The following is a 13,197-nucleotide window of genomic DNA, read 5'->3' as shown; positions in this document are numbered from 1 at the left end:
ATTTTGATGTCAAGTAAAGTACACACTCGTGTTCACATCATCTCACACACTTATAGACGGAAATGGGAAAATGACACTTTTATTTGCTAAAAAATAAAATGATTCTGGTAAAAGCAAAAGTTGGTCTCAAACTAAAACAAGGAAGGGGAATATTTATTTTCTCCAAATCAATTTCTGGCTGTTTAAATCACATCCCTCTGCTTGTAAATTGTTCTTGTGCAAATGTTCTAGAGTGAATCTTTTACAGAATGACTCATTCATCAAAGCAGTAAATAATAGGTTACTATTTGCTGCATAAGTCATTATTTCCGCATACAAAATGAATGTTTGTTATGGGCGTGGGCTTTATTGCAGCAGCTTTTATTATCTTGTACTTCCTCCTGTTCTGCCGGCGTGAAGGGGAAGTGACGTCATACAAGGAAGTGAAGCTTGCATCGACAGCAGGCAGTTGTCAGCAAAGAGCAACAACTGCAGCTTCAACTAAGATGATCTCGCAGTCATTTACCGTGAAAAAGAACAAAAACCTGCATTAATGGAGCCACAACATGTTGCACTGAATGATCACTATTTATGACTCCGAGGTAAGAATCACTGATCTATGGAATCTATGGAACTCTTAGCACAGCAGCTAGCCTTTTGTAGCTAATGTGATTTCGCTTGTTTGATTAAAACAATGAAAAATATGAAATCGCTGTTGCTTTCTATTTATTGCTTAATACATCATCAATTTAGTTGAATTGTTTGGTTAACATACTTGTGTTATTCAATCATTTCGAGTCATTCGATTCATTTCATGGCCAGCACACCTTGTATTATGGTCATATAAATGTTTTCTCCTTAACGTAATTGTTTGAATAGTGTTGAGAAAGTCAAAAAGCTCTGCAAATACAACCATTTGAACCAAATGAAACAATGCCATGCCTTTAAACCTGCTGCATCACACTTTGCTGACATGACACACCATGATGCATCTCAGGATGGCGTCATCATGTTGTGGTCCAATTTGCTAGAATGATGCTACAATAATGTCCATCTCATATGTATGCAAGTACCAACACGTTCTTTGACAATTAAAACTGAATCTTTATTTTTCCTCATAATCACCCAGCCCTAGTGTGTGGGAAAATGACTCCAAAGGAATTGCAAGATACTCAGAGGGTTGTTATGGTGAAACAAATTTCGCCTCTTGTCCTGCACCGAACGAAGCTTACTTGAAACATTTTAATATCTTATATACATCAATTATAAGAGTCGTACAGTAATCCCATGTTACCTGAAGTGATAGTGTTCAGAAACATTTTCTGTGTTGATCTTGATTTTATTTTTATTTTTTTTCCCCTCCAGATGACTCAGCAGTGGCTTGGATTCCTTGGTTTTTGGCCTTATGAAATACGGCTTTGTTTTCTATGACTTTAGGCTTGTAACAATAATATGAATAACTCCTTGCTAAAAAAAGAAAATCACATGACACACTTATTTTTATAGCACTACCATCGAAAAGCAGTACAGACAATGTCACTGGGTGAACAATCTCAAAAGTGGTTTCCAACTCATGTCCAAGCCACGGTTCTTCAAGCTTCTGGTTTACAGCCAAAGGGCAAAAATGGCACCAATGATGCATACACTATCATCCAGCTGGGCAAAGAAAAGTACTCCACATCGGTGGCAGAGAAGACACTAAACCCTGTCTGGAGAGAAGAAGCTTCCTTTGAGCTGCCTGGCTTACTTTTGGATGGCAACCCAGAAATCTATGAGCTATGCTTCATTGTGATGCATCGGTCCTTGGTCGGGCTGGACAAGTTCCTGGGTCGGAGGTCCATCAACCTCAACAAAGCCTTTGACAACAAGCAGCGGCATAAAACGGAGTAAGTACTGTATTAGTAGGAGCAATGTGGCATTTGATGCTGCTGTAAATCTGTACATCGCTAATATCTCATTATTAATGCACGTCAAAACCGATTATGTCCAAATGTTTGAACTATCAAAGTGAAAAGATAACTAGTTGACTGCTGAAACATGTTTGCGCGCAATAGGAATCTTCTGGACTGTCAGCAAAGAATCGAAATAGTTTCATATTTATTGCCTTTTTGTTTTTTTTCTGCCAGATTTTTCAAATGAATAGTACTAAATGACTCGTTCAAAACTAGTGGAGCTGGCTGAACATGTTATTTTAGACAACCATCTATCATCTGGGTCAAGGGTGAGCTGCAACCTATCTCAGCTACCTTTGGCCAGGAGGCAATTTAGAGTCTGCAACGAACCTAACACGGTATATTTTGGGAATGTAGAAGGAATCTAAAAAAAAAAAAAAAAAAATTGCTTTCTTGGCTTCCATTTTTATTTTCATCGACTGATGAAAGACTAATGAAATGCAGGTTACAGACTAAAAAAATTTCCCGAAGTACAACTGCGTAATAATTGCAAAATAAACTACAAGATTAGGTTGATTTGCCCCTGGTGACATACATTCATGCTGTTGCCAAACCCTGCATTAAGGAAACAGGAACAGATCAATTCAATTGGATCTGGTGTTAATTAGCTCTCCAACATGGAAATACATTAGCACTTCCTCCCTGCACATCAGTTTAGACAATTGCAATATGTTCTAATCAGTGCGAAACCGGGACACATTTCCCCCCCCCCCCCTTTGTGCCCGAGTTGATTCACGTCAAGGTTGTGGCCCTTTTTAGGCTGAGCGTAGCTAATGGATGTGGCCCATGTTGGCCTATTCCCACACCGCAGGCAAGTCTGACAATGACACCAAGGTCCCCCCGGATACTATGACCACATTTCGCCGCCGTGGTCCATTTGCGATGTTTTTGAACTGACCTATCGGGGAGGAAAGACCGTCTCGATATCTGAGCAGGCGGCCCATAATAATCGCTCGCACACCTGTGTTTGTCGATTGTAAGGAGTTTCCCAGCGGTCCAGGATTGTGCTTCCAAGCACAGGGAGCTTTATCTTGGCCTTGAGACACACTTGAGCCGCAGTGGCTGGCCCCCGTAGCAGCGGCATGCTGTGGCTGCTGATCTGACTGAGCGTGGCGGCGTGCAGCCTGGGAAATGGACCCGGGCTACCGGGCCACCAGCTTCATGCTTTAGAATAGTTCTTTGAAGTCAATTCGAAGATTGCTTCCATGACCAGATCATACCGTCTCACGAAAAAAGAACATTTAAAAAAAAAAAAAAATTGCTCTTTGTCTACCGGGTGCTGTTGTTGTTGTTGATTGACGTCCAAAGGTTAGGAGCGTACACTACATGTTTTATAAATAGCGGCTTCCTGGATATGACAGATTAGCAATGCATGAAATGGCCGGTCACCCTGCCATTCAATGGCCCACTTGCTTGCCTTTGCGGTTGTGAACAAAGGGCAGATTTGTGCAAATGCCACTTTTATTTTCAATGCGCAAATCCCATTGCTTCCAGTTGAACACGCAGGGAGGTTAAATGAATAGGCGCGCCAAAGGAAGCCTGAAATACTCCTATTCAACCACATCCTATTTCTTATATTATGTTTTACAATGAATAATGTTGGTCTTGAATGACATATTCTCTAGAAATCAAAGGATTTGAGCCTCTGAATTGATGTCAAGATTTTGGATTAGCATGCTCAAATTAACCTTGTATCGTATTCTCGAGTTTGGCTTCAATGGATCATAAACAGAGAGAAATCCTGTCGTCGTTTTGCTGGTAAAATGTCCCCATTGAATATGCTAAGCTTTCTCCATTTTCATTTCAGCTGGTATACCTTACAGTCCAAGGCATCAAAGAAGCCCAAGGAGCGAGGACGCATCCAAGTCAGCATCCAGTTCATGCGGAATAATATGACCGCCAGTATGTTTGACCTCTCCATGAAAGAGAAGCCCCGCTCGCCTTTTTCCAAACTTAAGGTGAAAATGAAGGGTCGCAAACACGACAGTGACACGTCTTCAGCCATACTACCTCGCTCCGCAGCGTGCGACTTGGACCCAAATGATCATTCGCAAGCACGAGCCCAGCCTGAAAGCAAGCCCAAGAGGTCGCTACTCTCTGGGGCCCAGAAACTCTCTGCGGCCCATTCCATGTCAGACCTCATTGGGACCCACTTTCGACCCAAACTGGACTCGATGAATTCCATTGAAGAAACCGGTGAGTAGAGTTTTTTTGCCCAATCATTTGTCCAGATAAATCGATTATTAGGGGTAGCCCGGTACCGATACCAGGTACTTGGGACGGCTGCCGATTCCAGTACCAGTCACTCTCTTGTATCCATTTTATGATCAGGAACTGGAACTTATTAGAATAGGATTGCCATTCATCTGATCTATTTTAACAAAGTGGTACCATCGATTTTGTCCATGTCTGCAATCTCTAAAGGCCTCTAAATATGCAATGACCTTACTTCTTGCTTCCGGGTACAGCTGGTCCTCACAGGCGTTCCCAGAGTGAGGTACCAGGCCTCCAAGACAACGAGGCACACGGTGACCCTTTTACTGATATCAGTGACACCCTGCCACAGAAGTATGCCACGCTCCCACGCAACCGCAACCCGTTCGAGGCAGAGCAAGGGCAGCTGTGGGACAAGTCCAAAGAGAAAAAGGAGAAGATCAGCCTACTGGAACGCATGACTGGAAAGAAGGACGGTCGCAAGACCAGCAACGGGGGTCGTTCGGGCAGCACGGGCAGTTCTGGAGACCTGCGATCCCCGAACCCTTTTGGCGGCGACTCGCAAATAGCCGCTAACCCTTTCAGCAACTACAAAGCAAGGTAGGTGATCATGTTTTTTTTTTATGAACTGGAGATCTTCCTTTCCCATGACCATGAGACAGGTTGACAGGGTCCAATCTACAGGATGTTGACAGTATTCTCATTAGCCTCAGAAATCTTCTCTCATGGACTCCAGTGTTTTTGTTTCCACGGGTCCATGTTATGTCTTTTCCCGGCTTCCATCGAGAGTCGAGGAACACCGAGACCACACGGTGCTTTATCTGAAGGCAAGGTGTCATTAGAAGCTCTTTAGAGAGCTTTGGCTTGATAACACAGCCCTCTGAGCATAACATAATGAGATTCTCTAGAGTGATAGACCACTCAATTAACCGCTCGGTTATCTTTATAGGTCCATCATCTTAAATGCGGGCTTTATCATCAAGTAGCTCATTGGTCACTCGTAATTTAGCCCATTCATATATCGAAGCGGTGCATCATTAAATGCATTCCAAACACGGCAATTATCGTTTCATGTGAAGGCACAACAATGGTATTTTACTGACCTGTCCTTTTTGTTTGATCGACAAAAGGCCGACTGGAAACGAAGACCCGGGCCAAGGGAGCAGGGAGAGCCACGCCTCGAAAAACGTGAGCACAACTTAACACGTCAAAATCACGATCCCTCTTCCAATTCGATTGCACGTTGTCACTTTGACGAAAACGCAAGAAGGGACTTGTAAAATTTTGACACTTTTGTAATGGAGAACAAGTCTCGAGTCTCATTCCACGCAGCAGCTGGTGACATTGATCTCCGTGGCCTCTAAAAATTCTGATGTGCTATTCCACTAATTAGCAGCTGCACACTCCTATCGTGTCTTCCCTGAATATGAAGTACTCTCAAGTGAAATATTCATAAATTCAATTGTGTGAGCGCTACGTCAATCCTATGACATGACTTTTTTTTTTTTTTTTTTCTTTAAACATGTCCACAATACTTCTTATTTTATTTCACGTCGCTGTTGCGAGAAACTTTCAAATGTTTGTTCGACCACACGTGAAATTTGGGAAGAGAAAGGGATGCCTAAATGAGAACGGGGATGCTGATAATGGCTTTCGTCACCTTTCTCCGCGAGTGTTGAGGTCTGTCATTATCCACACATGTGCCCTCTGCACATGGCGTACTGGCTCCAAGAAATGCCAGCTCCCATTTCCTCCTCTTCAAGGCCTTAATTAACCACATGCACGGGTGGGTGGTGGTGAGAATAACACACACATTTCAAAGGATGAAGCATTTGAATTCTCAAAGCTGAGCTCATTAGAAACGGTAATGACACAACCGGAGTTACGGCAAAGGTACGCCTTATCTTCTCAACGACCGATCGTATGGAAAACGCTCGTCGTTACTTTGCCGGTTCATGGTCAAATCTCGACCTTTCCTAACAGCTGCTGAAGTTCCTTTCGTTGGACCAAAACAACAATCTAAGCTCACTCCACCTTTATGTTGGGTCCGATTTCCCTTTTTTTTTGTCTCAGATGGGCCCGAGGGCGGTATCTTTTAATTCGATGCAATTTTAATCTTCAGTCGTCAAAATCTTTGAGACTTTTGATTTTGGCCCTGTGTCCCTCTTCTGTTAAGTAGCCTTTGTGCTCATGAAGCGATAAGACACCTGGCAAATAGTCCAATTGGAAGCCATTCTGCATTGTCTCCACACTTTGACTGCTGAGGCATGGGAGTGCGGAACGATAACTCCGGTATGTTAAACAGAGTCCAGCCTTTGCCGCGCTATCCATTTTGGGGGAGGATGACCCGCATTACGCCGATAAAATGCTCCCTCATTAAAAACGATTGCGGCTCCTGTTCTCATACAAGAGTTCCCAAAACAGGATCATAGCGCCGGTTCTTCTCGTACGGATTAGGGCGGGCTCGCGAGAAGAAGTGTATGGCGCTTTGTGACGGGAAAAGTTCCAGGACCGGTAGATTTCAAATCAAGAGGAGTGTTCCGGGATCTTCTGCCGTCGTCACGGCCATTTTGATGTCGCCTTGGTGACGCCAAAAATAAAACCCGTAATTCGTCAATATCCTACTTGAAAGTGTTCAGACAAAAATTGAACTCTGCCGTATGAATGTCATACATCACGTTTGGATGGGTTTTGTTTTTTTTCCATATCCAGGAAGCGATGCAACGGAATGCGGCACCCTATAGAAACTTATCCTTTGAGGAAGTGGTGCAGGAACTCATCAAGCAGAAAGAAGTGGTGAAGAAGAAGGACGCCCACATCAGGGAGTTGGAGGACTACATAGATAACCTGCTGGTACGTGTCATGGAGGAAACACCGAGCATACTGCGGACACCTTACGAGCCGAAGAAAAGGGCAGGTAAACTCAATAAAAAGTGAAAAGTACCCACAATGAAGGCCAGTCGATAGAATAGAACACAAACAATTGTTTCCAATTCCATCTTTCCACCTGTCAAACGTGACCAATACGTCAACAAAATGACTCATTTGTGTATTTCAATCAAATGCAGTGATTTCACCCACTTCTGTTTTCAGTTTTAGTTTTTGCACTTTCTGTCGCACACTTAGCTTCTATGGATGAGGTTCAAAACGAAGCCCGAATTCTGTTTACTCGAGGCCGCGATTGTAATGAAACACTTGTGTTTACACTGGAGCAGCGCCTCACATTTGCTCTCCTCTATCAATGAACAAAGTCTACATTCTTTATCCTCGGTTGCGCGTACTTTTGGTTTAATTGTGAAGACGATCATTGAAGGGTGAAATCTTTGAGCTGGAAATATTTTGAAGTGCAATAATCCTAATTGAAACATTTTATGCTGGAATCAAATTCCATAATGTCATTCTGTCTCACCTTTGAATGATGTTGGGGAGTGTTTTTATTTTTTTTTTACTCATTTCTTGCCCTTCTTGTTTTACAATCAAAAAATACCGATTGACGATAGCGAAACTCTGTTACATTTGAATACTAATGTATTTGTTAGGTACTTTATGTCAGATTGCTACTGCATCCAAATGACTTCTTTGGTTTTACACTGGTACAAAACGGTTTGTATTATGGATTTGTACAGCTTTGTGTCATCCTAATCTGTTGAAATCTTTTTTTTTTTTTTGTATGTAGGCTATGTATTGCATCAGCGGCCTGTATCCTCCAAACGCAATCGATATCATAATGTCTTCCCTCCAAAGTCAGTAAGCACCAAATTTGTAGACATTTGACACAGCATTTTCATCCAATTCAATTTCAATGACACTGCTGATTCCAATCGGAGCAAAATGGTGACCTCAGCACATATTTTGTGCGCTGAATATTTACGACAAAGGCGTGTGCACACATCTTTAGGTTGACATTAATTGAGGAAGTAGCTGCAGTATTGAAGCATGTGTTGTATGGGCAAAAGCCAAAGTTACATTTGACGATTCCATTCTCCTCCTCCTCGTTCCTGCTGTATGTGTCCCAACTTTGCTATACCAAATTCACAGGTGAGATTGTGTTTGTTGTGGCAAGCGATCGAATTGAAGTCGTTATTTTACCCGAATGTATTTGGTTTTGTACACAAAGCCAAACTCTTTTTATTCGTGAATGTATTTCGCTTGTGTCATGTGTAGAAGATCAACCTTACTTTCCTTTCCATTATTTTCTAGTTCCAAATAGGCATGGGACGATTTTCCATTCGCGTATTCAAATCACACCTCTAAAATGAAAGATTTGGACGTGGAACCCAATTTTTTTATTTTTATTTTAAAACAACATATGGAATTCTCTCCCTGTTCCAACTCGCCCCTCCCCTCTGTGCTCAGCTGTCATTAACTGAAGACTGCTAAAGTGATCTCTGCAAAGAGCCAATCCAAAAAAAAAAAAGATGCCGTTTTAGTGGAAATTGATATCTTGACTATTTAAAATCACGCTAATCAACAGGTACAATCGGCCCATGCCTAGTTCCAAAGAAAACTTTTTTGTTTGTTTGTTTTTTTTACACAATTGCGGTATAACGGTGGCAAGCTGCATGTGCGATTGAACCAATAGCCCATTTTAGCATGTATACTGTAATTAAAATGTAGATCATTTCCATTCAGGAAAATTCCCCTCACTGATTGCCTTTTAATGTATGCCCTAGTCTAGTGTGACCTCTCGTTACACACTCCTTCCTACTTAACTGCTTTAAGCGTCTACGCCTAGTTAGCAAGTTGAAAATGGACCTTACCTCCGCGCTTGTAATATTCAATCTTTGTAATGTGTTTCATTTTGTCCTGCTTGAAAATATCCCAAAATGCATCCACTGTGGATTTGTAAATTGTAGAAAATCCACCACCTTTTTTTCCCCCCATTCAACGTCATTGTCACACATTCATTCTCAGGAATTCAAATGATTTTACAGCTCAGGCCTGTTTACGACTAAAGATGATCCTACAAGTCGAATAGATTCCTAGACAACATGTCATTTATGTTTATTCCCACCAGGTGCCTGCAAAGTGAAGGCAGGCAGCAGCTATCTGCTCCATTCAAATGATGAAATATGAATACTAAAGATGAGCTACATTAAACATTGAACACATTTGGACCCTGAAGGGGATTTAATTCATATGAAAGAAAGCAATTGTGTTGAAATGAATTCATTTGAACTGTCAATTATTATTATTTTTTTGCCTTTTAGCTTGATTGCAACATTTGCTTTATGCTGTAATATAATTTGGTCCTTTGGTAGATGTCAAACGGCAGTACGTAAATCTAAAATGAAGAGCATTCCTAGCTCCACACTGAAAGGGGGGGGGGGGGGGTGACTATCATGACGATACTTCTTCTCAGCAGCCTCTTTGCATAATATTTTCCATCCAACTCAGTGCGGCTTTTTGAATATGCAAAAGACTAAATGTGCTCGGAGGTGATGTTTCATATCAAATCCGTGACTATTTTACACAGCAATTAAAATCAGAATCACGTCTGATTGATGTGTAGAATTGTTCTTGGTTGATTAAGTTTGGATGAAGCTGATGCACAACTAGTGGTGAGAATTACCCCCCCCCCCTCACTGTTCGACACAGTTTTAAACAAACCGTATAACTATATGCCTTCTTGTATAACTGGCAAATTTCAATTTCTCTTATCTTATTAAACACAAACCTCCTGCTTGGACAGTGTGTAAAGTTGACCTTCCTGAAAGGTCAGAGTTGTAGTAAACCGACATATTACATTAATATTTGCCTTCAGTGGCCAGTTTGAGGTTTTTAAACCAGCATGTTTGGAAACAGTTTTTTTGGGGGGGGGGATTTAGGAACACAATTGTTTTTTTTTTAAGCTTTGGGCAAAAGTAGGGTCATTGAGAAATGCTGACTGTATGTCAAGTGCCAATCGTCTCCTTCAAAAGAATATTTACTCGTACTTTAGAATGAAATAAAAACTATTCCTACTGCTGTCATTCAATTCTAAAAGTACTCTGGATGTTTTGAAAGGCACACGCAAAGATTGTATTGTCCTTTTCAATAAAGTGGCCCTAAATACTGCTGACCCAATTTCTCTTATTTTTCTAAGCATGAAATGTGTGCATTTTTATTTTACAGTTACAAAATGTTATGGAGAGTCCTTATCCTCCCAAAAACGGATTCTAATAGTCATTTAAAAAATGTGTTTTCGTCAGCTCTTTTTTTGTCTTCCCTTTGTATATTGGATATAATCGGTGGTGCTCACACAGCTAATTCACTTAACATGAGTCATGATTAAATTTTCATTCACAGTGCAAAGTCATCATCTATCTACCTTGGAAGACACCGAACACAAATAACGTTTGTAATTGGGCTTTATTTAGGTATCGCCTGTTGTATCCATCCACTAATTGCCGAGCTCATTGTCGTCTTTAGACATACATCGCCGGCTCCGATGACAAAGGTGGCAGCTTGCGCGACGCTGGCACGTGTCACCCGAGTGCCATCCTAAATTCAAACCTATCTGCTTTATCTCATATTGCTGTAATTTGAGTAAATATCCCAGAAATGTTATGTAAGATACAGGAGAGCCCGAATGTTTAATTACGCCTTTTAAATATGGATGGGCGTCATAGCGGGGGGAGATCAGTGTCACCATGCACGCGTCTGTGGATGGGATGGGATGGCATGGAGTCATGGAGAAAGAAACCTGTTTGCAGAGAAATTCAGCAGATGGATGAGGTGTTTCAAGAGAAAAGCAGACTCTGATGGCCAGCCGCCCTGAATTTGTTGGATGGAGCGAGGGCCAGATGTCAAGGTTAAGCCCCTTCAACTCCCCAGCGTGGACTCCACCCTGTTCTCTTTTGTTGCCCCATGTAAAAAGCTCAAATCAGGTGTCAAACGTGCTGTCCATCCTAATGTTAGCTATTGTGTTGAAGGTATTGTCTCTTTGATAGCTGCCACGCGTCTGGTATCAAGTGAACAAAGACAGATGACAACTAGTGGAAAGACACAATGTGTCAACACCAAATACGACCCGACTCGTTTAGATCACAAAGTCAAAAAAACAACTTTGAAATACGGTGATGCTTAGTTTTTGTTTGACCTGTCCGAATATATTTTAATTGATTCGTTGTTGAGTGAGGGCCATGTAATTAGAATGCTCATGTTCAATACCGTGATGATTACCCCCAAAATATTTCGTTAAGTTAATTGTATGTGTTGTGAATTTAAATTTCCATTTTTTTTTCTAAATCAATGACTTTTAAGTTATTTTTTTAGCACACTTTTAAAATTAGCAGTGAAGAAAATGATATATTAATTTATTAAGGTGCATCTGAAGAAATTAGAATACTGTAGAAAATTATCAAGATGATCCAGTTGGGAAACATATATATATATATATAATATGATCATTGTTCATTATATAACCTAAAAGGTTCAAAAGAACTGAGAATATCCATCATTCAGGTGTTTCATTTTTGCCAGTATGTTTTTTTTTTTTCTTTCCTGCAAACTTTGAAGTTTTGATTTGTGGTCATCAAGCAGGCTAACAGTATCAAACAAGTTGTTGATTGCTTACGTGAAGTACAGTTTACTTTGCAGTGGCTAGATCCCAGTAAAACTTTACTGCAATAGCCATGCTAAAACTAGAGTAATACAATCAATCAATCAGTCATCTCCTGACTTCACAGCACAGAGGAGCCCTGCTGGAATGCTGCTAAGCTGCAGATGTACCAGCCAAATTACTCCAGAGGGGGAATTACCAGGCCATAAATCCAACCGTCATGAAGTCTGTAGCCTATTTCACGGTAAGAAAAAAAAAAAAAGACTCCATGCAACTTGTTTTCATTACCTCTAGAAAGTACGTTTGGCTCCCGACAGATCTAAACATGTTTGCATATAAACATACATGGCCTTGAATCTACCTCCATCATGTTGTGGCAAGCCTTTTTCAAAAAAAAAAACCAAAAACCTGACCTGTCACTTCATTGATTGAGGCTTCCTAAAGGGAACAAATTGTGTCAACGTCCTGTTTTAGCAGAATGATACTAACATAAAACTCAATCAATTTAGCATTGTAACTTTCTCAAGTTAGAATGAGTATAATTGTGCTCATATTAAGTCACCTGCTGGACCTTTTTGAGATTCACCCAAAACCGCTATGAGCGCATGGCAAAGATGAATTTTTTTTTCTGTCACCACCAAAGTCACAGAAAACACATTTTCTTGTTTTAATGTTTAATAACAACAAATAATAACTTATTTTTAATAATATGATGACAGTTAGAAATGTTACTTACAAAAATCCGTGGAGAATTTTTTTTTTTCTATGATGGCTAGAATGATTAATTTAGACAGCGATTTTGATTTTTTTTCTGCAAAAAGGATAACTCCAAACAAACTTGGGATTTTGTGTCAGAAAGTGGCTCATCTGTATTTTACCCAACTACACTATCCCTTTGCCTATATTTTTTTTCCCCCAAACAAATTTCATGAAAGTGGCAGGTAAACAAAAAAAGGGAGTCTAGTCAACTCACCCACTGGCATCAGACAGTTGGCATCATTATTACTAATTAAGATGTATGAATATGTTGTCTGGCCCTTGACTTGCCGTTTGGAATGGGACATTTTTTTCCACCAAGCTCGGAAAGTGCCAAGGTAGACAAGGTGAGGGCCGCCGCATTGTGTACCTACCTACGTGTGCCCTTTAGCTCAGCTGGCATCCATGGAAGTGACGCCTTTGGGTGCCAGCAGCTAAACAAGCCCAGGCTTGAGTGGAGACTTTCACGTGTTTGGGCTGTGATCATCAAATCAAGTGTGCCAATGTGCTCCTTTCCACAGCTGCATTCTCATAGACACTTTATGGTGACACTCGCTGCCAAAAATAACATGACAGCTTCGTCTTCCAACAGAAATTATTATTAGGCACTACAGCTGCTAACTTCAATTTAGATGTTTTTTTTTTCGGGATTTATTGACTGTATTTTGCCCAATTTTGTTTTATTTTCATCATGTCAGTAGTATTATTTGAGTCGTCAAATAATAATAATCTTATATATATGTCATTTAAAAA

The 13,197-nt window shown here is 40.8% G+C and overlaps 1 protein-coding gene across 1 annotated transcript; it reads left to right on the top strand.

Moving 5' to 3' along the window:
- The first annotated feature begins 403 nt into the window (after window positions 1-403).
- rab11fip2 (RAB11 family interacting protein 2 (class I)) lies at window positions 404-10,206 on the top strand. The gene is made up of 6 exons (XM_085922654.1): window positions 404-581; window positions 1,345-1,865; window positions 3,739-4,127; window positions 4,400-4,745; window positions 5,276-5,333; window positions 6,858-10,206. The coding sequence occupies exons 2-6, from the start codon at window positions 1,513-1,515 to the stop codon at window positions 7,080-7,082; spliced, it is 1,371 nt and encodes a 456-aa protein (XP_085778780.1). The 5' UTR covers window positions 404-581; window positions 1,345-1,512; the 3' UTR covers window positions 7,083-10,206.
- Window positions 10,207-13,197: the final 2,991 nt, after the last annotated feature.

The sequence above is a fragment of the Syngnathus leptorhynchus genome, chromosome 10, assembly GCF_054491065.1.
Source record: "Syngnathus leptorhynchus isolate UIUO chromosome 10, UIUO_Slep, whole genome shotgun sequence".
In the NCBI taxonomy this organism is placed as follows: Eukaryota; Metazoa; Chordata; class Actinopteri; order Syngnathiformes; family Syngnathidae; genus Syngnathus; species Syngnathus leptorhynchus.
This window is presented reverse-complemented; position numbering and strand designations above follow the sequence as displayed.